This window comes from Anomalospiza imberbis, chromosome 4 (assembly GCF_031753505.1).
Source record: "Anomalospiza imberbis isolate Cuckoo-Finch-1a 21T00152 chromosome 4, ASM3175350v1, whole genome shotgun sequence".
Lineage (NCBI taxonomy): Eukaryota > Metazoa > Chordata > Aves > Passeriformes > Viduidae > Anomalospiza > Anomalospiza imberbis.
The window spans coordinates 31,256,094-31,282,565 of NC_089684.1; the positions used below are offsets into that span (position 1 = coordinate 31,256,094).

General features: G+C 37.1%; 1 protein-coding gene across 5 annotated transcripts in view; it reads right to left on the minus strand.

Moving 5' to 3' along the window:
* Nucleotides 1-288: 288 nt before the first annotated feature.
* The window catches only part of TTC29 (tetratricopeptide repeat domain 29), a 112,791-nt gene continuing 86,607 nt past the window's right edge, over nt 289-26,472 (minus strand). For 4 of the 5 annotated variants that reach the window (XM_068187800.1, XM_068187801.1, XM_068187802.1 and 1 more), the window contains one exon: nt 7,918-8,183. In XM_068187800.1, the coding sequence (XP_068043901.1) occupies nt 7,933-8,183 (251 nt within the window). In that variant the 3' untranslated portion in view covers nt 7,918-7,932. Of the gene's footprint in view, nt 553-932; nt 1,006-7,917; nt 8,184-26,472 lie in introns of those variants that run through there. The other variant, XM_068187803.1, reaches the window with a different exon arrangement.

Sequence of the window (26,472 nt, forward strand, 5' to 3'; positions counted from 1 at the left end):
TGTTATCCCACAGCACATGGCACTGGATTGCATCCAGATGGATTTTAAACAAACCTGGTTGTGTTTTGAGTCCAACCTGTGATATAGATTGGATCAAAATTACACCATAGTGTGCCACCCAGGCTGGATCTATTCTGTTTCAGCTACAGCTGAACCCCAACCAATACACACATGCTAAAATCACTGGTAGCTCTATGAATATTTTTTTCTGAAAGGGATCACAATCAGGGATTTACAGAAAACTCTCCAGACACATTTGGAGCCTGCTCTTACAAGGCATTGAGCATCTTGGATTCCTATTCATGTTTAATATCTTAACAGGAGGATCTTGACACTTTGTTAAGACGTTAAGAAATGGGTGCACAAAGTAAAAACTTTATATTCTACTACTCTTTGTCTTTTTAAAAAAATTATTTAAAAGACAGATGCTTTTTTTGATAATAGCATTTTAATGACAAAATCTTTGCTGAAATTCCTACTTTGTTGTACCACTCTTCAATGACTTTCCTGTACTCATTATACATCAGTTCTCCGTCAATAAGCAGGCATCCTCTAGAACAAAAAACAGGAAATAGAAAAGTTCAAAAATGGCAGAAGTTTATGTATATACATCGATATCTACATGTTTTATATTTGGGCTTGGCATCTAATTAATCAGATTTGTTTCTGTATCAAAGGCTTATTTCTGTAAATTAAAAGTAATTACATGATCAAAGGCAATTACATTCTAAAACTAGGAATAAGTGTAAGAAAACTGAGGGAAGTGTGAATTCATTCATTTATGAGCAGGAAAAATATAATTATTTAGACATAGTAATACAGAGACGATGTGTAATTGCCTGTCAAAATCAGGTTAAGTATTGATAGCAGTGACATTTTGTAAAAATCAGCAGATTGATATAAAGTGTGTGGATTAAGAGCAAATACTGTACCAGGAAGATTTTGAACTGGTGTCTTGGACAGAGGCTCACAGAGGCTTTGAGGCACTTGTTTCTTTACCAGGTTCTGTTATCAAAAAAAAAAAAAAAAAAAAAAAAAAGTGCATGAGTGTTTTAGACTTACACTTTTAATGGTTAAAAGGCCTAAATGGTTCAATTGAAAAATATAAAAATATGATCTACGGAAAAAAGTCACAAGAAAAGGAAATCTAAAAAACAGAGGTGAGTCACATAAGATATAATCCTAGAAACACAGAATTGACAGGGGTTTCTGGTCTCATTTCTTGCACTCCTGTGCAGCAGTTCTCCAGCAGGACAGGTCTGGGTGGGACCAGCTGAAGAGCTAACAAGGGAGATACATTTGGGAGAAGACGATGGCCAAGACAGCACTGAAAGATGGCAGGCAGGAGGAAGACTTTGCAGGAGAGGAATTGAGCAGTGCGGGAAGCAAGAGAAGGCTGCGACCTCTCAGTGGGGTTTTCCTCATGGGATGTAATCAGGGAACAGGTGGCTGGGAGGCCATGGATTGACTCTGCAGTTCTTGACAGCCACAGAGTTCATTTGCTCCTGTGACGCTGTTTCATTCCTTCCTCACTCCGTTTCCACACCAAACTCCCATCTCCTGGCTGCACTTTCAGCTCTGTTCCCAGGGACTCTCCAGCAACACACCTCCCTCTGCCTCATTCCACCTACAACATCCCTGGGGCACGGTTCCTTATTTTGGAAACCACTGATCTGCTTCACCTCCTCAAATAAAGAAAGCACACATATATATCTAGTCCATCCCTGACATCTATTCTCCAAGGCTTCTGATGAAGGCTGTTTCACAACATCCCTAATCTCTCTGTTTCAGTGCTTCACAGCCTTATTGCTCCATTTCTTCCCTAATACTTAAGATAAATATTTATTGCAAATTAAACTGATTTTTCTCTTGTTCTACCTTTTGCAGACACAAAGAGCAATGGAACAGCCCTCTTTCAGAATAACTCCTTATAGCTTGAGAGACTATTTTCCTTTCTCTAATCTTCTCTTTTGGAGGCTAAGCAAACACAGTCTCTTCAATATTTGAAACGAACTCATGTTTTCTTAACTGGATCCTCCTCAATTTGTCACTACCTCTTTGTACTGTGATGCCTAAAACTGAGCTTTAGCTTTCAGTTACAGCAATACCAACAGTGTTTGTTTGGCATCGTAATTTAACTCATGGCCAAAATAAATCATCCAGTTCTGGTGGGGGTTAAAAATAATGTTCGAAGCAGTGTCTCTGCTGGTGCAATGCCTGGAACAGATTAAAACTACTAGACCATTCAAGACTCAATAAAATTTATGTTTTGTCAATTCACAGACTTTTATTAAGTATAGTTGCTAACTAGGACTTAATCCATAGTTGTATGCAAGTAAGAACAGGATAAGTAAATCTATGAAGAATATCTGAGAATTAGCATTCCCATACAGAGTCTCATTTTGTATGAGGGCAGTGTGTGTGTTAGTGGTTTACTCTGTATTTAACAATGTAGTTATTTCAGGTGACACGTTCTGAAACCAGGCCCTTTCCTGGCAGACCAAGTCTTAAATGAAAAAAAATCTAATAAAACCTGCACAGCTCAGTTTGGTTTAGAAACTCAGCCAGTGGCAAGCAGCCCAGAGCCCCAGGCAGTGCTCACAGGGGTCAGAACTGAGCTGTCCCACCCAGTTTCAGACCAGTGCAGTGTTACTGCTCTTTCCAGTGGATGAGCTTTGGTGGAAAAGTGGTGCAAAGTGGGTGACTCAAGCCCAGAACATAGCTGGGTACAGCAACATCTGTGTTTCCAGGCAAACACATAGAAAAGTGTGTCTCTGACAGCGACAGACACTGACAAGAGTCTGAGACAGTGGGGATGAGCACATGACAGATGGGGAGTTACAGCAGAAATTGCTTTTCTCATGTACCTTTCAGCCTTTTGCCTTCACACTTGGGCACCAAGCTATTATTGGCTGATTAACAGCTCTGCCCTCCCAGCGCATATTAAGCATATCAAGGATAACTGATGGAATACTGAGCCATAAATGTTTTCTTGGCATTTGTTTGGCCTATGCTATTTGGAAACAATAAAAGCATCTCATATTCATAATGATAATACATATATCCCATCACAGATCACACCATCAAGCATTCTCCTTCCATCTTATTGTGCAAAATGTGGAGATAACATTAATATGTATTAATAGAATGAAAATATGATTAATCATAATAGGATGTCCCTGACCGATTACCACTGCTGTTCATAAAATAGAATTAAAATTGTCTGGTCAGATTTTCAGTGCAGCTAGAATTGGCATCTCTGTTCCTTCTGTTTCCGTGTGTCTATCTACACAATGCTACACTTCTAAAAATCTCATTATTTCATGATGTTTTTGGGAGAAAACAATGCAGGGCTGCAACTCCTTTACATTATATGATTAGTGGAAAGCAATAAAAAAGAAAGAAGGCCACACCCACAAAGACTGAAGCCACAACTAACTCCAGAAAGGACACGAATTTTAGGCACCATTCTCTCAAAAGATTATAAAGAAAATGAAACAGACAACACCCGAGACTGTGTGTCCATGTGATGGGAATCCATTCAAATCCAAGGTTTGCATTATTCATAGACTGTTGGACTTTATTAAACAAGAATTTCACTGAAAGCTCCATGAAGTGATGAAGTCATAAGAGAATTATTGTTTCAGGTATATAGTTTCAGCTGAAACTAGTTTGAAAAAAAAAAGTGAAATTTTTTTGAAAAGATGACGAAAGTAAGAGTGAGCGTAGTAAGCACGAGGTGACTCAGAAAACATTTTTCACTGTGTTTTCCAATTTAAAAAAAATGTGGTAGGGTCTACTGAAAGTGGGATGTGGTGGGCTTGGATACAAAGCAAAGGCTTCTTTGTGCACTGCCACCTCATCACTGGAACTCTCTGCTGCAGGATGCTGAGGATGCAGTAGTTTTACTGTGGGCTCAAGAAGTGCCACGGCAAACAAATAGAGGGAATGCTCACAGGGTCTCCTACTCCTCCACTACAGCTCACCTGCTTAAGCAGAATCCTCCAACACATCCCCTCAAACAAGATATGGTAACAGGTAACATGCTGTTATGTTCTCACATGGATTCAAGTGCCTGTACACAAATAAGGCCCTGTTTGCAACTCCTGATGATGAGACTGAACTCTGACTATAGTGTACATACAAAAGTAGTAATATAGGGCAACACAACATTTTCATTACACCTTTTTTCTTCTAACAGAATTACTTCCATGTATTCAGATCCACCAATGCTGCATATTTTTGTCACAAAAGGGAGAGAAAGCAAGACTACCTCGATGTATTACCATGCTGGTGATACACAGCTGATGAGATAGAGCCCATCATTGTATTTTTAAATTTACTTGAATTTTTAAAGGCCACGCAGCTGCTTTGAGTTATATAACCTGAAGAATGATGCAATGGTGAAGGAATAGAGATAGAGCAGAAACTAATATGACTGCCAACAACATGCTTATCCCATACTTGAAGATGATCTTCCTACATATTCTGTCTTGATAAATGAAAATTGATGCAATGCCTTTTAGAAGCATGTTGGGCCTACCTGTTTAACCATGTTTCCTGACTTGGTTCACTTGGAATGTAGGCAGTAGTACTTGGAGGTTTTATTAATATAAAGATTAATGAATTTGTACAATTTGGGCATGCAAACCATTTCTATCAGGCATATTCCATTTAGAATAAGCAGTAAACCATATATAAGGGTTGTGTCAAAGTTTACTGAATAGGGCCCTTGATAGCTAATGTAACATTTCTCCAACAAATCAAAGGTATTGTTCTATGCTCACATGAATATACAGTAGCCATTACCTTAAATTTAAAACTCACTGTGAGTAGCAAACACACTGTGGGGATATGAAGGCCATATTGTATCAGAGGAGTCTGCAGAGATTTTCTTCATATGGCTTTGCCCGGTTGAAATATATGTTGCAGTTGAAAGCTAAAGGGATTACTTTTGAATAGTCATCACAAAGGTTGATTATATTCGTATATCATTTAGCTGGACCCTGCAGGCTATTATTCCATTAGCTGTGCTGGCCCTGTACTGTCAAAAAGTTGATCGTATAATGTAAAAAAGGTCCATGCTATGTTAAGGTATGTGGAGCAACTTGAAGCAGCAATCTTTTAAGAGCAGTACAGCTCTGTACTTGAAGGTAGATTGCATTTAAAATAAATACCCACAAAATGGAATAAGTACAATAAACCTATCTCTGTTTCCCATTTTTCCTTCTTCAAATAGGTTGTATATAATTTGAGTAAGTTAATTGCACCAGGTAAGATATTGGCTACGGAGTATTTTTTCATGCTCACAGCCAAAGAACTACACCTCAAAATAGCTGTGTATTTACATGAAACCCTCATGGAAACAACATTTCTGGCGAAATAGGTTTGCTGATTATGCTTCCCTTGCACATGCAAACACACAAACATTTTCTTCCAGTGCTTAATAAAATGGATCTTCAGACGGTTCCATTATGTGGATGCCTTAATATTATTTTATGCTAAAACATGGACAGCACATTAGATTGAAAGCATCTTACTGTTCCAGGAGGCAGAGCAATCATGGACTATCCCTAGATAGCAAATGCTCCCATTGGGGAAACATTGCCAACAACACAGGCTAATGAATCACAGCAGTTATTAATCATGGGCATTTGGAAAAGCCACACATAATAGAGATGGACTCTCAAGATGAGGAAGGTTAGAAGGTGGGACCGAGAAAAAGACAGAAGATCATCCAATTGCATTTTAGAATAAGTTTATGGATGAGTATTTGCTTCAGTACAGTTGTGCCTGTACTTGCCTCTGTCTTTCTAAGCAGGCAGAGAAAGAAACAATTTAAGTGGCTTGGATCTCTCAGCTTTCAGATCCTTGAAGGACAACTTGGCAAAAATAAATAAATAATAAACATGCAAGTAGAAGATCCTTAGGGCTTATGGCCTAGTGGAAGTGAGACGGTGCTTCTTTTATTAGACAAAGTTGTTTAATTTAGATTGTAAGAGCAAAAGTTGGTTCTCTTTCAGCACACCATATATATTATTCAAGGCAATGAATGAGTCTTTATGAGTACAAATGGGAGCCTTTAATGAACTACAACAAGCATTTGAGCAGGTAGGTTTCCCTGAATAAAGGCTTCACAGATGGGCAAGTTTATGAATGAGAAGCAGAATTTATTTTACAAGCTTTTGAAGAGCATACCCAGACTATGGCACTATAAGGAAAGTGCAAGGTTTTTCTGGTTTGGGTGAGAAAACCTAACAGGAATATGAATTTTCCCCTGACTAATAACTTCCATTGTTTACTTACTCATATTCTCGCTTGATCTTACATTTTTCAGTTCTGTGCATTGTTATACATTCATCTGTGACATCTTTTGCATAAACCATTTGTTGAATATCAATTTTAAATAACAAGTCTATCAGGCCAAATTGTTGACTGTAGATAGAAAAACAGGGATTTTCTCAAGGCCAAAATACGACACCAAGTCTTTTGTGTATCTGGAAGTAAGAGATCACAAAAATTCTGCAGAAATATTGGCAACACAGAAAAATCAGCTTTGGAAAACAATCATCAAGAAGATCACTTCAAACATGAAGAAACCTAAAGAAGATTGCTGCCAGTTTTTAGCTTATAGTTTTACCTTTACTGTCAACAAATTCTACATTAAATCCAAACTATTAACCTAAAACTTCAGTACAGCATCTTGTCTCTGGCTCGAATTTGTATTTGCCATTTAGTGTCTTGAAATATTCTCAGTCAAAGGCAAAGTTTTCCAGCAGCACAAAGCAGGTGAGCATCTGCCCAGCTGGTTAATCAAAGTTTTCACAGTGCAAAGTAGAATTCCCAAATGGCCTAGAGAAGGGTTTCTTTTATTTCAGCCCCCATCCAGATGCAGCATGATCACAATTGCAACCTACTTGCTGTCTCCTAAAGACAGGACAAGTCCTCGGGGAACTTGCTGATAAAGCAAACTTCTGAGCAAAGGGTGTCTGCTTACTCTTGTGGTAGAAGCCAAACTCGCTCTTGGCCAACCTGAGGAGCTGGTAAGGAGAGAACACACAAGGAGTATAAAAACACTTCTATTACCTCCATCTTTGCCTATCACTAAAGACTGAGCCTGAAATCTACTCAGAAATCAATATGAAAGGAAAGCCTTACCTTGCTCACAGAATTCACTACTACTTGCCCCCAATTCACTACAATCCTTGTACTGTAAATTTAAATAATCTGCTGGAGAATCTACTTTTTGAATTTACTGTGCAACTTTTGTGTATGACTACACATAGAACCTCATCCTTTAGTCAGACATAGTGCATTTTGTCTGTGAAGTACTTGCTATAAAGGCACAATTAAAACCTGCAAGACAGCATAGCAGGATAGTTCATACCTGCCTTTGTGAACACCATCTTCTACCCACTGAGCAAAACACTGAGCAGAAGAGCTACTCACTGGCAGTGTGTAATATTTATTTCTGAATATGCAGCTTGATGTGTCTTCAAAGGACCTGGCTGTCGCAGAGTGGTTAGCACTCCTTTCTCTGAAATTCAGGTTCCTTAAAGGTGTCACAGGGGAGGAAAGCTGGGAAACAAAGATTACTTAAACACGTCCTCTTGCTTAACTGTATGCCATCATCATATCGAGGTTCAAATACAGTATCAGACTGCTCTGACTTAAAATATCTCTGATTTTAGTTTTTTCTGCTTTATCTCTGTATTTTGACATGAGTGTCCTGTGTAATTTCGTTGAGAGTTTCTTGTTCTGCAGCTGTCATTCTTTATGTTTTGGTTTGGCTCTGCTGTTTTCTGGTCTCTAAAAGTTTACATGCTCTTCTATAATTACACTTGTAAGAGAACTTTTTCATGGCTAAGACTTTCAGTATTTTCAGTGACAACTTTGCCTGGTGGCTTGCAAACTGTTTGTCATCTGAGGTCTCTATAATGCAGGTTTTTTTTTGCCTGGGAAACTGTCTTTCATGAGCTTAGCCAAAGGTATCATCAGGGTGCAGAAGCCAGTGAAGCAGAGAAATCCCAGCAATGCATCTGCTACAAGAAAAAAAAAAAAAAAGCCATGGAGATTTTTTTTCTCCTTACCTGACTTTAGCTTTACATCTTCTAAGGCACCCCAGGCATGAGTGCATCCTCTCTGCCTGAGGAGATGTAGCGAAGTGTCTGGAAGATGATGTACTTTAAAAAGAAGGCATGGAATCCCTTATGGAAGTATCAATTTTCTTGTGACTGAGCTTGTCTGGGGAGAATATTACTCCCCTCTAAGACTGAAGAAAAGTGCTCCTAACTTACCTTTAAAAAATAACCAACAAAAATAGCTGCTGGAAATTAAGGTCCTGGTGTATGCAGGGTCCTTGCAGTGACATGTGCTGACACTGGTATGCTATAGGACATACCTCTCCCATGGGCACTTGGGAGAATCTTCTTTGTCTCAGCTTTTGTTGCTGATTTTACCAACAGATTGAGAACATAGAATCAGAAATCAGACCTAATTCTCTTCACCAGGCATTGGGAACAATACTTTTGCTGGCCACAGCAACACAGGGTATTTAGTTTCTCCCTCCTAGTTTTTGAATTTGTGGCCATGTTCTCCCAGACAACGTGTGACAACTTGAAAGACCAAGACTTGTCTTTACAGCTAAGTAGAGAGCTCAAGCTTTCACGCCAGTCACTCACTTCTTTTGATGAGAAATGGATTCACATGAAAAAAAGATTACACTGAAAAATGGAAATGGATTTTCTGTTTTATTAGCAGAAGCACAAGACTTGTGAGCTACTTTAGAAAGTTATAGAACTACAGAGACTTTTAAGAAAAAGCCAGCAGAAGCTAGAATTTAAAAATAAATGCTCTGGCTAGTATGGGCTCAATTCTCAACTGACGCAGCCAATGCAGGTTCACTGAAGTTAGCGTGGTTATGTCAGCTTTGCCGAATTGCTTCAAAACAGATCTTTTTAGAAAACATTTGACTTCAGAAATTTTAAATTCACTTTGAATTATGCCATACCAGTCACACTGTTTTGCTCAAGGAACAGCAGAGATTAGAAGCATGCAGCAGGAAAGCAAAATATCTCCATTACATAAAAAAATGTCACTCTCCCATTCCACTCCTTGACCACAGTGATAAGAGTCACCAGCAGGTACCCCCAGTGTGGCAGACACTTGACGGAGCTGAGGGGAGGCATGGACTTCCAGGTGCAAGGGAAGGAGAGCAGCAATGGGTGACCTGGCTTCTTTTGGATCTTTTCCACAACAACACAAGGGGAGAAAAGGAGACAGGGTTATTTAGGTGTTGCTGCTCAGTTCTGTCCTCACAAAGGCACCAGTGGAAGTGCAGGCAGACACCAGCTGCTGCTGTATTGAAATGTTTTCCTAAGATGAGCGAAATCATGCAATGCCACCAGCTGAGAAATAAGGAAGGAATTTTCCCCCAGGGCACAAGTCTGATAGGGATTCTGGCAGATTTAATTTTTTTATAAACTGTTCCCACAGCTGAGGAAATCTATTATGAGATTATCTTAGATTTGAAAATATCACAATTTCCCCAAAGTCACGAAGTGAATGGTGAACTTGAGATGATTTCAGGTGTCTGAATCTATTACAGACTGGGGGACCCCTTGACTGTGCCATCATGCCCCTTCATGAGAGGATGTGGGAATCTCTTTGGAAGCTGGATAAATTCCAAGCACTAGGTAGAAGACTCTGGGTACCAGTAATTTGATAATTTAACATCAGTCTGTACTCAGATGAATGGTGCTTTGACACCAGGTCTTCCTAATAAAAACAGTACCTGGCTTAAAATACATGCTGGGATCTGTATGTTCTGATCAAACCGCAGTCCTACCTCATAGCAAAGCTCACATGGTGTAATAGACAAAATTCATTGCTATAAATTGGAATAAGACAGCCCCACTTGGAGGTTTCAGAGTCTCCAGGTCACAGGTGAGCCTGCCAGGCATGGCAGTGGGGCAACAGCCCTGGGAAGGTTTACTTGCCCCACTGCAAGTCTCCCTGGTGGAATGTTTGCTGTGGCTCCATTTAATTCTTAATCTCTGCATCTCTGTTTAATGCCTAGCTGCTTTAGAGACCTGTTGTAACACAGTAGTTAAAAAAAATATATTCACATGCACTGCCAGGCCTCCCCAAAGAGTACTAACTTGACACGTAGGCCATGACAGCTGGGCTTGGACTACTAAGAAATCTAATCCAGGGTTTCCATCATCTCAGTTGTTGCCTTTTTTTCATTACAGTTTGACTCAGCCCCTAATGGATTCAGCTTTATAAAATCAGAAAAAGTGGAAAAGAAAGCAATTTATTCATGTTTCACTAGAGCTCGCAGAAGACATGAATTTTCTCTAAAAATGCAAATTATTTTGTGCCACACAAGTGAGACTGGGCAGCTAAAGCTCTTAGAGGAAAGGCCTTTCCCAGGACTAATGTTTTTATACCCAGTGATTGAATAAATTGATCCCTTTTTTATCACATCTCTTCTGCTCTCCTTTTTCTTCAGAAGAATGTAACCAAAGGTACCAAAGCACCCTTTTTAATTCTAAGAAAACTGATTATGCGTGTTAATTTAGTTTTTAATCCCAGACATATCAAAATAAACACCATAGGCATGCGTAGCAGAAATCAATATCTCTTAAGCATCAAGTTAGTAAAAACAAGGATTTAGTAAGAATCCAAGATGTAAAAGACTAATGTACAAACTAAGCCCTTATTTATGTAATGCGTCGTTATACAAGCTCAATATAAACCTGAAAGAAACTATTTCAGAAGAGCAGAAATGGTTTACTTGCACTGCATCAAAAATGACCCCATAAGACCTCTTTTACTGAGCTAGCCCAGATATTTAATGTGAACATATGTTTTTAAAGGACTTCTTCTCTTATGTCCAGTCATTCTTGTTAATTCATGGGACAGCATACTGCAGATGTGCTTTTTTCTATGTTACATAAAGCAAAAATTACATTTAGCAAGTGCAAGGTTGGTCATAAAAAATAAATAAAAATAGACTCTTAAAAGCTGGGAAATCACAAAGTGAAACTATCAGTCATTCTTATTGAGAAGGGTGAGGACAATGTGAAATAAAACTTGCACATCTAAGAAGAGACATTCCTAATATGCCAGCACATGCCTGTTACTTCCCATTCTCTATAGGTTGCTTTCATTGGTCCAATATTTCTTCCTTCAGGGTAAGCTGCAGTGCATGTTTGCTCTAGATTCCCTTTCTAGTCATTGACTTCAATTTTAATAGTAATTAAATTTTGAATCTATGTGCAAGTTTGCTGACTTGAAAGAAGAGAGAAGTCAGTTTTTGTGCGTTCTACTTCTGGTTAAGAACTTCAAACTGCATGTTTGTTTACCAGTAGTGTTATTTGTTAAAATAATTGTTTAGTGTGCTAATAAAATAACTTTCAGATTAGTTTTCAAATACTAAACCAAATCTAAGTGTTAATTTTTGCACCTTATCCATATGCAAACTAATCAGACCATTGTGATGGTATTTACTCCTTCCTGAGTGCAGAGGCGAGAAATGATACCACTTCAAAAAAAGGAATATTCTCTTCTACTTTTTTGCTGACACTTAATGTCTCAATCTTGCATCCATTATTTGTACTTTTCTTTCAAGAGTTGGTATACGATAGCATTCAGAAAGAGGAATCACTCTGTCTTCTAGGACATTGTTAGTTTAGAGATCACTAAGTTCACCTATATCAAAGTATAGACACCTCAAATACACATTTCTTTTATATATTTACATTCAAATTATTATTTGTAATGGCAAAGTAGCTTCACAATTAACAGTTATGTGAAAAGGCAAATTTAGTATGAAATTTGGTTTCTGATTTTATAGGAACAATACGTCACAGCTAGAAATAGTTACAACACAGCTGCCCATGAGCTTTTAAGTAATGCTTTAGCAAAACAAAATATTTTTTATAACTTCATCTGAAGTTTAATCTCACACACAAATGTATTACAATTCAATACAGACAACAGCTACTGGCATCTTAAAAGTTGTTTTAGCAGAGAAGTTTAAATTATGAAACAAGAGATTTATTTTGAAGAGTTCTGGATTTGTTAATGGATAACTAAATTCAGTAAGACTGCTAATTGATGGTTTTGTATATAATATATTTTCTAAGGACATACTTATTCAGCAAAAGTAAGTGTAAACAAACAACCTAATACAAGCCAAATTACTGGTTTAGGTATGGACTAAATCCTGACTTTGTAAAACTTCCCAAATAACTTAATTAACCTCAGGGGGTATAATATCAAAGTTTATATTTATACCTACGTACTTTTATGTATTTTTTAAAAATAAATGTAGGTCTTTGCTATATACCGAAAGTAAATAGAAAAAACAGCAGTCTTAGGACACTGTGAAACAAAGGGTTAAAAGTTAAGCTGTCGAAAAAAGTACATGAATTTTTCGTAATTTTTTTTGCAGACATTTAAATAAACCATGACATCTTAATTCAAGCATACAGCATACACTTGTGAGAAAATATGACTTAGCAAAAATGTAATATGCCAGCTTTGAAGCTAATTTTGAAAAGCTCACATAAGACATCACAGAGCACACATTGCATCTTCTGAAATTTCCAAAACAAGCCAGCAAGCCTAGAACCTTTCAGGACTCCTGTACAAACTGAAGACCAGGCAAAAATGAGCCACAAAGGATCACAAACTGATTTTTTTTGTTTCTTTCAAATCCCTGCCCCTACTTTTTGGGCTACCAGGCAAAACCTTTAGAAGTTACAACTCTTTCCTTTGAGTGCTAGTGCTTTCTACTTTTTCACCACATTCATGCATTCCAAACTATTTCTATCTCTCCCTTTCTTTCAAGTACCCAAAGCCTTCCAGGACACCTTCACTGTACTATTCCCTCCACTTGTTTCCCCAAAGAAGTTTGAATGTTCTTCCAATATCTAATGCAGTTGTTATCTGCCTGATTCTGCAGACAAGTTAAAGCAATATCCTTGAATAAGCCCCTTTTTCCACTCCCATTTCAATTAGGATGTTATCTCTAAATTCAAATAACAGCACTTCATTATCAAATCAAACTTCATTTCTGATCATTTAACCAGCGCTGCGAGGAGAGAAAAAGGAGTAAAGTCCCTATCAAGAAAGCATTGCAGGGAAAAGATGAAAGAAAACCCTGAAGACTGCAAAAATGTAAAAAGATGATGAAGTAAAAAAAGAGTGGAAATAGTCATTAACAATACAGATTCTTTTTTTCCAAAAAACTGGTGAACAAGACAATACAGGGAAAACCAGTAAGCAACAAAAAGTTTAGTAACCACATGATGTTGTATTCTGACACTGATTACTGGGGAAGCTTCCCCTGAACTTTGAAAATGCAAGAAGGAAGGTACAGATGTCTCTAATATATAGCTCTCAATTAAAAGCAGAATCAGGGCCTCTGTGGGTTGACAGGCCTGTCAGAAATTCCCCTGGATAGCCCAGGAGGATGCAGCTGTTTTGCAATCACTCTATCCTACTCATTTGCCACTGACACAGAAAGCTGCTCTCGCTGTAGCACACAAACATCAACTCAATCCCCTCACTGCACCTAGAACAGCTGATGACTGCCTGGCTTTAAACTGAACTCAGTGTGAACTTTCATGGTGCCAAGATATCAGAGACAATTTTTTAAAATACAATAGCTAGAAGTTTTCAGGGTATGGACATAAAAGTACAACTTAACCCAGTGGTTTATTTTATGACGACCACACAAAAATAACAGAGCACTGATATCAAGCATCACATCTCCACAGATTGCATTGTTCTCCTATTTCTATTTGTGTCCCCAAGAACGAAATAGTGGGGAAAAGCACAGTTACATATTTCTTTTTTTTTTTCCCCAGAAAACAAACACACACACATACAAACATTGAACGAGAACTCATGGAATAGAAGATAACAGAGGAAAGGTGAAATGTATTCTTGGGATGGTGGTCACTAAGGAAGACCTCCAGCAGAGATCAGCATTTTTATTTTCTAGATAAGAGAGGAACAGTCTCAAACTGAAACACTGTTAGAGTAGGATTAGAACAAACTGAGAAATCAATCAGGCAAGAAAGTAGTATTTGCTCAAGAGGTTTAAATGACATGTACAAAGGTATTGCTTAAATGAGCCTCAGTACAAGAGTGACATGAAGTGCTAAACAAGACATTAATTAAAACCAAGAATGTACCATGGGAGGAGAGACCAGTAAAAAGCTGACTTTCATACCAGGCAAATTAGCTACAATTCTAATAAAGGATACAATGATAGATAAGTAAATTAAAATGTTATAATGAAGAAATCAAGATCACTTCTGTAGAGGTCTCCTGGTGTTATTTTCTTTTGAGGAATACAAGAGATCTAGATGACTATTACCTGGTTGATTAGATTCCCAGAATGCTTCAGATGTCTTCCCTGGATTAGCAACTAGTAAAAGGCAGAAAATAAAGATAAAAATAGATGGATTGATTTTCACTGTGAAGAAACATCAGTAGTGAATTCAACAGGGATCTAAGACAGAATTTGTTCTGTAAACATTTAAAAAACCCAACAACTCTAAATGTTAGTAAACAGCAAAGTGACAGAACCTACTGCTGACAAAAAAAGTTATACTAGGTGATCACAATCAAAAGTTTAAATAACTTCAAAAAGAGTTTATGACCAGGCAATAAAGCATCAGATAAAATTCAGTGTTGATAAATGCAAATTGAGGCATGTATGTAAAATGTCTTTGATGCAAAGGGAAATTAGAAGCTTCAGCTTGATAGAAAGATGATTGATGGCAGGATTTAAAGAGATGTATCTATTTTAATGAGTGCCAGAAAAAGAGTGAGAAATGAAAACTTACTTTCTTACAGAGCAAAAGTTGAGGGGTAACAACTGAAGCACCAAAAAACGGGCTAAGGGTAGATCCAAGGAAGCTGCATTTTAGCTGCCAGATTCAATGGGGTGCCTTGGCTGCCAGTTATGTAACAGAAATGCACTGGATAAGTTCATGGACAAATACAGAAAAGCCTATTAAATTTATTAAATAAATATAATGAAATCTAGATTCAACTTCTTCAAGAAGTCCCTGACTTCTTCCTGAAGATATGGAGAGAATACCACACAGAGCTCTTTCTTCCAAATTTCCTGGTTTTATATTTTTCCCATATCTATTAACCACTGCTAGACAGACACCAGGCTAAACAGGCTTTTGATTCAGCTTACTGCAGTCTTTTTTTCATGTATCATGTTAGTATTAGAAAAGCATGATCTTTAATCATGGAGGTTAGAGAAGGGTTAGCATAAAAAACCTACAGAGAAACTCTTCCAATTGTTCTATGTAGGAAACAAGACTTAAATGACCTCTGCTAAACACTACCAACTCTCTCAATTTCATCTTTTTGGTGGCTAAAACTCATTCTATCAAACTTGACATTTTCTGAACATTAACACCTATTTGACTTTCATTCAAAAGCTACTAACAAGTGATGGTTTGTGAGTGCTGATCCCTCCAAGTTATGATGACTATTTTTTCTTGTGAGAATAACACCAATTCTGTCTGTGGTGCTAATGTAAAGGCACTCAGACTGTTTTTCTATGGTTTTAGCAACAATAGAACACATCAGCATTGCCGCAGAAAGACTGGCTGCTAAACTGTCACCTGCACTCTTTACCCAAGAGCCGGATCTTGTGCTGTATATACTGAAATTGGGAGCACACCAGTTGTTAAAAATCCCAAGGCAAGCACTGAGATTTACAAATAGGAGCACCGTTTCCTAGAGCAAGAGGAGTTTGCAGGTTGGTCTTCAGCTTGCAGATCATCTGCAGCTGCCCTGTGGGAGGACAGTTTTTATAAATAAAATATTTGGGAACAGTGGTAGTTACAGCATTATTACAAAGCCCAAAAAAAGATATCAAAGGGCAGTGTTGCATGTGTTGAACAACAAGTCTGCAGCATTTTTTCCCCTGAACAGCTGTATACTTCTGTACTGTGCCCAGAAAAACAGAATTTTTAAGGTAGTTTAAAAGAAAATGCAAAACACATTTTTAAAAAAACTGGTGATACATGGAATTAATTTTACCTACACAATTAGCTATGGTTGTTACCACTTGCATACTTTGCTAACATGTTTTAAGGCTTTTTCAAGTAACTCAGGAACTGCCTTGACTCCCCACTGATGTGGGAATAAGCCAAATTCCTATGTGTTTATTGCTGAGGTGGGAAGGCTTAGGTAGGTACAGGCTTCATGTTTTCTCTGCTTAGAAAAATAAAAATTTTAGGATTTGGGATGTAATATGGCAATGAAAAACCTTCTTCTTTTGCTATTTGTCTTATTGAACAGACTCAATTTACTGTAACTTGTGTTTGAATGAAAATGCTAAACAGTTACTGGATAACAGGTTTATAATACATTTATCATTTACATAGAAAGACAGTAGGATAGACCAGAAACATGCATAAATGTATGAAAAGAAGTTCATCAAAATACATCACCCGGCCTGAAGAAAATATCAGCAACATAGAGTATCTGCCAGACACAGAGGCAGGAATACAATGTGATACACAATCTCAGTTCTTTGTAAACAGAGCATTACACTGAGCTGATTGATGTGAAAGGCACAGGTGATCCCAGAGCATGCTTTGGGATTAAATATTACTACCAGACCTGTGGATCATTCAGTAAAAGTTGGCAAAGGTTTTAATCCTTAAAGTATTGTTACTGCATCACTGTCCAGTCCAGACTTTCAGTGGGAAAAATACAAATATCTGGATTGATCTTGCTGTTTCTTCCTACACTATGTCATTTTCTTCAATCAGAGACTCTAAAATACAGTTGAGTCTTGATTTTGCATGAACACCAAGCATACGTGTGGCAGTAAATTATGACAGAATTTTATGGCAGTCCCTGAGATTTTTAGCATAACACACCGTGCAAGTAGGAGTTATTGAAAGACAATAGTTTTGTAGGAGGGTTTGAGCCAGATTTCTCAAACAATCTCTGGACTTCGTGATGCTATTGGTACCAGCATAAAAAAAAAAAATCTGATTTTCTTCTGACATACTAATATGAAAGTGTTTGGTTTGGTTCCTAACAGTTGTTGCCCACAACTGACCACAACAGCATTGGTCACAGAAGACTTGGAAATTAATCTTTTAAAATTATGTAATTTTATTATTCATAGGGAATGCCTACCAAGCTCACAAAAAAAGGTCTCCCGCTGTTTTAGGGATGAATGTGTGTGTGACAAGGCTATCCCTGTGGTTTCAGTGGTGCATTTCTCTAAAACAGAGTCACTGCTCTCTCTGTCCTTTTAGTAATCACAAATTCTTCAGAACTAACCTTTCCAAGCGAGCCTCCACTGCAGATTTTGTTTCCTGCATATATTTCAGAGCTGAAATAGGAACCATACAGAACATTCCTAAAAGACACTATCTGAGCTGAGGGTCAAAGACTTCTTGTATTGCTTTGGGTAGGGTGTAGGAGTTGGAAAAGACCTTAGCTAGGCATCCTCCCTACAGAGTGTTTTTGTTGTTGTTTATTTTTTGTGCCTGTTGTTCCCCTTTCACTTATTCTATCTTTGGTGTAGTATAGTATACATAATTTAAATAACCAGGGAATCTCTCTGGGCTCAAAACCACCTGCTGGCTTATATTAGCTAATTAATGGTGATTTATCCAAGTTACTAATTTGAGTGGAGCTGATTGCCTTTAGGAATTTTGAGAACGTTGTAAGAATTTTGATTATAATTATGCTTATTTGATGGGCAGTCTACTTAAAAAACTTTAAAAAAATTGCCTGCCAGCTGATTTTTAACTGTGCCAAATGAATTACTCTGTGTTGTTTTTTGACTTGAGATCATGTATTCAGGTAGTTTGTTTACTCTGATACTCAATTTCATCTTGGTCTGACTCCCTATGATTTTCTCTTTTCTATCAGGGTTTATTTGCCTAGCTTTGAAACAATGACTGCTTGAAAAGTAGTCCTGATCTTGAACCTGCAGAACTCAATCATTTTCACAAAAACTAATATAGCATATTTATTTTAGCCAAACTTCTCTGTCATGCTGACCTGATTCCCAGGGCCTGAAAGTGTGAATTTAATGGTGGTACAATGTCTGAGGTAAGAATATAATAGAAACCTCTCAGCAGTATATCTATTGGATCAGTGCAATTTCTTTTTTCTCTACTGGTCTCAATGTCTCTTAAGGCAATCTAGTCTGCAGACAGCAAAGGAGACCAGCCTTCTCTTTTATTGTGATCCCAATGCTACTTATACTAAACAAAGAATCAAGTCCCTTGATAAGGTAGGCAGTAGACATAAGCACATAATCCTAGAGGAAAATTTACTCTATTAAAAAACTTATTATTTTGCTTTGAATTCACAAGGATGCTACTTGGAGGTCTATCCTGAAGAACAGAAGACAAAGTTATTACAGTTTAGCTGTATTACTATTGCTTTTTAACATTAGGGATAAGAATATTTTTATCTTAATCATTTTCAGGTACTAAAAATGAGAATGATACACTATATTCTGTGGTGGTAGATACGTTGCTTTCCAGTACACATTTGTAGATGAAAATTTAACCGAGTTAAAATACTCCCCCAAACTGAAACAACTGCTTCCAATGTAACTCATGCATGATAAATTCTACTTCTGGTGGATTTACTGTCATGAAAGTATTCTTATTGTGCAAATTCTTTCCACAGAAACTTTTATGATAAAGGAAACTTAGGATGCGACCCAGCATAGCTGTGCTCTCACAGGTTTTTCTTTATACAAAGCTTTCTGTCAAAGTCTTGTCTGCTACTGAGGAGGTGGAGGAAATTGTAGAAAGGTTTCCTAAAAGTCTCAATTAATTTTATATGAGAAAGTATATGAAAAGCTTATAATTTATGGAAAGCATCTTTAAATCTGGATTGCTCCATTTAAGCATTTAATTCCACTACTTTGACTGAAATCCAAGAAGTGCAAGCTAATAAAGAATGGTCCTCGAATAATACTGCTCTTCAGAATCAGAAACAACTGTACCTGGATCATTTTGGTCAGGCAATTTTTTAACATACACTTTCAAAACCTCCAGAAATCACACACATTTCCTTCTCTCCCTAGGCTTCTTACAAATAAAGTGTATATTTCCATTGGGAATTCTGGGTAATCAAGATCTCAAACTGCTTTAAATATTTAGGTATGGTTTTCACTGCCTAATTATAAATAGCCAGTATTAAAGAGATATGACCTTATGTTTCAGTGATCTCTTCCCTGAAAGATTAAGAGGAGAATTAATGAATACCTGTACTTTTCCGTGATAATTTAAGAAACAAGAGAAAAAGATGCATCAGAGAGAAAAGGTGAGTCAACATTTGCAAAGCAAATCAGTGGCATGGAGTGAAATAAATTCCTATCTCATTGTGCACACCCTCAGTGCCTTATCCTCTCCAGACATTACTCTCCATGTGTTTTCTGGTAGTCTGAGTGCTTCTTGTGGTGACAAATGTTGCTTACTATGAAATTCAGACTTTTGTTCAATTTAGGCTGCTCTTTATTGTTATGCTTTTCCTCTCTGAATAGTGTTCAATGAAATAAAGCAAAGACAGAGTAATTTTTTTCCCCTGTTCATTCATTAAAAATTACCTTACTGTTAAGTAAAATGGGTACAAAGGACAGAGGTGTTACAGTTCACTTCTGCAGTTGAACTTGTTCAACCAGATCACAGTAAAAGCTACAAGGCTTTTGCTGTCTTCCACAGCAAAATAACTACAGCTACTGTTAGTTTTTTTTTCACACAAAAAACATACCTTTTTTGGCAGTGAAGACAAAGCCAACTCTCCCTCCAGTTCCTCTACAGTCTTTGATCTCTTAATTCCCATTTCTCCTTCCCCTTGATGTTCCGGTCTCTCTGATCTCTGTTCATCACTACCATATATGTCCATATAATCTCCCACTCGTAATAACTCTAGGACAACCAGAACCTCATCCTTCATTTCTGGCATACATGCATTTCTTTGAAAATAAAAAACTAGGCAATCTTGCAGTTTCATTTGAGACAGTTCATCAGTGATGTTTTGATTACAACTGCCCAAATTCAGTGAGCAAGTCAGTGAATCATGTCTATTAACAGCAGACTTCAAGATTTTATATTAATGCAAAATATGTAAAAGAACATCCAAGGGACTCTTTGTCATGTAATTTCATATTTAAAGTATTGTCTGATTTAGCTCACTCAATTGCTGGTCATGAACATGTGAGTTTTGCTCATATGTGTTGCTAACATTATGCTCCATTTTAATTTTTGAGCAACTTTTTGATGTGTTTACCTAATATGTGTCCAAGAAAATAGACCGACCTTTCAGTAACTAAATGAGTTTAAGCTAAATTAAAAAATAAATTACATATATAAAGTGTTTGCCATAATCATGTAGTGAAAAACCAAATGAAAGTATAAATTACATACAATACCCTCAAAATCTGCTGCATTCCACATTCTGAAAAGCAATTGATCTGAACATACATGTCATTGTGTTATCTAGCCAATGCATACCTACTATTATTCCCTATTTTTAAACAAGGCATTCTCCCAGTTCCTCCACCACAAAAATGAATATGCTGATGAATCAAATTAAATATTGTTTACCTGAAGAGACAGTACAGAATTAAATTATCTTCATATTACTAATCCCCTTCTTCACAACTGGGGAAAACAAATACAGCTTAAAGTAAAATCTCTGAGCAAGGGATGAATCAAACTTCCCCTCTGTAGAATGTATTTTGTTTAGGCTTTATTCACATGTAAAACATCTAGGACTGCTTGATATTTTGAACACACTGTATTTTTCACAAATTAATTGTGCAGCTTTGGACTTATTAATCATTATTTTAAACAATTCTTCCTTGTGAAAAAATGCCCTTTAATGCCCTTTACCTCATAGGTACTGTCTTGTGCAATGTACTTATTAAAAAGAGCACATCCCTGTAGCCCAGAGGGCTGACAGCTCCCTCCAAAGCTGTACTGCTGCTCTGAGCTAACCTCCAGGGGCTACTCGAGAGTGATGCAGCCTTCATCCCCTCCTACAGAGTCTGAACAGATCATGCCTACAACAATCTCAACCTCAGCTATCCTGAGAAATGCTTTTCCTAAGGTGGTTACTGAACTCCCCTTCTGGTAGAGAGGCAGTTTGGCTGAGCATAGAAGGAAAAAAAAATCACCTATCATTTTCAAAAAATTTCAAACAATTTTTTGAAAGAATAAGAGCATGGATTCAATGCAGCTGAGGGCTTTTTTCTCCTGCTCAGACACAGGTAACATTTGTTTCCATTATATCACTCATCCGTGACTTTTTATCTCACATGATGAAAATATAACAAAGAAATAAAACTGCCAAACTCTGAGCCTTATGACTGAGACAGGGAATGCTTGCAGACAGCACTGAGGAACAAAAAAGCACTGAACAAATCCAGTTCAAAAAGACTGATCATATCCTGAGGTACAGCTAGGGCTTTTTTGTTGTTGCCTGTTAGAAGTGGCATAAAATCTTTAGAGATTTTTTCCTCCAAAGACAATATTTCTCTAGTTTACTAGATACACTGTTTTTGCTTTGCATGAACACCCTCTTTGACATTAAGTTCAGCCTTCAGGCTAGCGTCGCTTATCTCTTTCCAAAAATCCTCATATTTGATTGTCACATTTATTAAGTCAGACTCTGAAAAAACTTCCATCAATCTGTAGCCCTTTTCTCTTTCTATTCTTCCTCCAAAATGTAAGCAAATAATGTAAATGCTTGTAGGAAACTGCTGAAATTATAGATACAGTTTAACCATAAGGCATTGCACACATTTTGTTTTTCAAATAGTTGTCTGAATTTCAAATCTATAAATATTTGTAATTTCTAGAGGCCAAAAGGCATGGAAAAATACTCAAATATTTAATATGTTATAATATACACCTTATGCCCCAATTTTCTATTTGCTTAGTTTCCCTTGGAAAGCCCTTTCTTGGGTTATAGATTCCTTATTGAGTAGAGGAAGAAAACACTACAGACCCAATAAAATTTCTGTTAAATTCACTTTACTTTTTTTAGCTACCTATGGCTAACCTTGAGTTTACATGGAAACATTTTTAAATTGAAAAAATAAAATTTAATGAACATCATACCATATTGGAAGACTTGGCAACAAGACAAACAATCTTGTGAGTGCACACAAAATGTTGAATGAGAAAATGGATCTGTTGGCTGACCCCAGGTAGTGGGGAAACAGGCATTTCACTTACAGCATGTGCTCATCTTTGAATGCTAATTACCAGAGGTTCTAAGACTCCAATAATGGGAAGAAATGAAATGGTCCCGGGCTGTAAAATGGAGGTGAAAAAGGCTGGTCTGTTATTTTAGCCAGAGAGAGAAGAAACAGGCAATGGAAGGAGGGAAGTGTCAAAACTGCACAATACTTTGCTCCAATAAGTGGATTTTACTCTCAGTCTTCATAGCCCACCCTCACATTAAACCTGAATAGGAAACTGATTCCAGGCTTTCCAACAACCAACAAAAATGAATATTGTTGCCATCAGGATCAATGGGATGGAAAAGTTTGATGCTTTGGTAGCCTTGGAACGATTTCTGCAGAGGAGAAGAACATGGATAAGAATAGATGAAAGAGCTGGAAAATATCCAGAAAGGAAAGGATGAGGGGATGAACTGAGTAGGTAAGGAATATCTTTCAATATCCTTAAGCCAAGAAGTATTTTGGAAAACTCTTTTACAAAAAATATCAACATCTTAAAGCTGACTTCACAGATGGGCAAGCTGAGACACACAGAAATGAAATTTATTACCCACCCTTTTTTAGCAAATGAGTCTTTATTGCTAAATAAAATGCAGTTTTTTGTTCACAGAAAATAATTCCTTTTTATCTTTTCTAGGCTGTGAGATCCTGTCATGGGCATTTCATAGGCTTATCTCCTGAATTACAGCATCTGCCTGTACTCTGATATGAATGTCAAATACATACATAAATCACTCTCATCGTAATGACAACTCATAAACCACTGGAAAAAAGTTCCTACAATGTTGTAAAGTTTTCCTCAGTGGCTAATCAGAAGCATCCTGCAATTTTTCAGTCCACTACTTTTAGTTCAACCTATCACGGACAAAGAGAAAAATCATGAATTATTTTATGTCCCTATTAAAATTCTGCAAAGTTCAGACCTGTGATTTTGTTCTACCCGGAGTCTCTTCTATAGACACAGATGCTCAAATCTACCATTAAATAGTATTTTCTTTTGGTCATGATTTTAATTCCTTTTTATCCTTTCTGCACCTTCTCCAGCTGTTCTGCATACTCCATAAATTCAGCACTGCTATGATACTAAGCTGAGACCTTACTGGTGTTGAGTAGAGTGGAAGGATTACTTGAGGAGTCATCATTTTTTAATACCCCAGGAAGATGTCTGCAGATTTCACAACAGCTTAACATTGTTCATTCAAGTTCAGCTTGTGATTTACTGCTATGCCTGATTTTTCCCCACCCTCTACAGAACTGGTACTTGCTTCTTTTTTGTAATTCTGCCTTTGATTACGCCTGATTATTGATACTCACACAAACACACACATAAGATTGAAAACATTACATGTGTTTCTCAATTTGCCAAGATCCTTTAGAATTGCACCACCATGAACAGAATGCTTATGTTCCTTCTCTAGTTTGTGTTCTCTTCCAAGGTAAAGCATTTTTACTATTCCAGTCTCCAGATAAGGAATGGAAATACAACCTAGTACAGACTCAGATCCTTGTAGAATAGCAAGCTAAACAGCTTTCCATTTCTAATAACAGCCACAGATAGCCTTTATTTGTCAGAGGTTTTTTTTTAATCATTATTCACCCATTTGATAGTAGATTCATGCAGTTCAGGCTTCCTTTCTTGCTTATAAATGTTGCATATAACACTACATACAAAGCTCCAGATGGATTATATCAGATATATTCTCCTTATTTTAACTTCTTTACCTGGAAGTCGTGTTGCTTGGTAAGTATTTTGGCTTGACACAATTAGCATTAGCAAACACATTTTGGCTCTTGCAGATTTCCTTTTTCCCTTCTAGATATCTATTAAACATCTGGTTGTAGGTTCTGGAATTTTTCCAAGACTGGATCTTAAGTTGATCTATCTGAAATTCCATGGTGGCTCCTCCTTTTTCCCTTTCTAAAAACAGGCGTCAGGTTTACCTTTTTCCACTACTCTGGAAGCTGACTTGAATTCCATCAGTTTTCAGAAATGGCTAATGACCTCAAGATTGTTCCAGACAGTTCTTTAAGAGTTGTAGGATCAAGTTGCTGCAGCCCATCCGATTTGAAGATCTATCTCCTCTAAGTACTCTCTAGGCTACTTTCTCCTGTTCTAGCCTAGGATCTGGCTGATTTTTTTTTTTCTTGTGGCATACATAAACTCTGTTTTCCACATGATCCCAGCTGACCTTTTCAGTGAAGACTAAAGCCAAAAAGGCATTAAAGCACACTGGTCTCCCCTAGGTCATCTATTAAGAGTTTCTCCCCTCTGTCATAGAGCAGATTAATACTGTCCTTGATTTTTCACTGGCTAATAACATGCTAAGAGTTTGTTATCATTGATAGCCCTTGCTAACTGTATCTCTAGCACAGCTACTCTTATTTTATATTTTATCAGAACATGAATCTTTTCTCCTCTGCCACATATTCTACTTTCTCCATCCATTTCTTCATTCTGTGCAATTAAAAAATCCCAAAATTATAGAAAAGGAGATGTACTTCTTGAATGCACCAAAACACACACATCTGCCTGAAAAATGTCTTGATGTTATGAATTTTTCAGTATTAGCAGGAATAGAGGTGCCATATAAACAATGCTTTAACCATTTATTGATTGGTGCTTTAACAACATCTGACTCTGCTAAAATCACAACCAGATGTCTAGAAACTCATTGTTTTATTTAAACTCGGTTTTGCACCACTGCCAATATCAGAGACTTGAGCTTAGGGATAAAAATTGGTGCTGACAAACAAATTCATTGGAAAGGAAATAATATCAAAATTAAACATATCTCAGCACTGGACTTTTGGCATGCTTCTTAGTACAGCTACTGAGAGGTGGGTATAACAGAAGCAGTTCCCCCAGGGTCTGGCAACAGTGAGGGCACCATCTGGGTTCTGTGGTCTCAGAAAGTGCAAGGGGAAGGGGAGGGAAAACTCAGGAAGGGGGATGAGAGGGAAATGTTATGAAAGGAGATGACTGCCATGGCAAGTGAGAATAAGAGAGAGAAGAACAATCTTTTGCTTCCTTTGGGGGCCTAAGAACTCCTGGTATCTCTGTCCTTCAAATGTGAAATTTATTACTTAAACACCATAATTTTTTTTTTCTTCTCCAACTTGCATCTGAAAGTAATCAACAAGCAAATGAGCACCAATTAAAGGTTAGCCTTTTAAATCTTATTTAAATCTTTTGACTGAGTTATTTCTAAAATAAGCATCCACACCTGATCCTCACTGCAGTGAAACTATATGGGATTACTCACATGAGTTAGAATCACAAATGTATTTCCTAATACACTTGCACAAAATAAAAGGTTCATTTTTCTGCATGTTTCATAGATGTAATATGAAACAATGAAGAAAAGGCTTCAAAAGGGATCTTATTTCTGTTTATCTCAAGTTGGAAAGAAAGCAAATTAATAATTTGCAAAGCAACAAGAATTCATCCTTGAAATGCCTGTGGTCATCAATTGTTGCAAGAAAGGAAAAAACAAAATGCAAAAGGAACACAGGGATTAGATTTAAAAACCAAGAAAAGAACAGCTTCCATACAGAAGAAATGTTTGCTTTATACTCTGCACAGATGCTGTACAAGCAAAATTCCCAGTATATTAATATAAACTGTCTGAAAAAATTCGACCCGATTCAATAAGACCAGCAAAAACAAAACAAAGGGAAGCATGACGTTTATGGGTTTTTCCTCCAGCACAACCATGCAAGCTGAGCTGTGAAACTGTGATGGAAATATTAGAGCTGTTGTGCCTGAAAAAACGCAGTGATCATTTCATTCTTCCTGTCTTTTAATGCTCCAGGGTTTTGGAGACGAATAGGAGCAATAAGTTCACTTTGCAGAATTAATGCTGTAATTCTTTATCATAAGAGCAGAGCATTACCTCAATCTGATTTTTCTACAAAATGGTTCAAAGTCTATTTTTAATGATGGCCCTAATTTGTTAACACCTTTTAAATTATTAATCCCCTTTATATTCAAGTAGTTATTGCATGTCATAACAATGTATCTATGCAGGGAAATTTAATAGTATTTTCTGCATGTCAAGAAAAGGCTTGTTCTGCAAAATGCTATTAAAACTGATAATGAGCTAAATATTTGCCATAGCAAACACTGAAATTACTATATCAATCAACTTTGGGTTCTCTTATTCAATAAACAAAATTTAACCTATTAACTT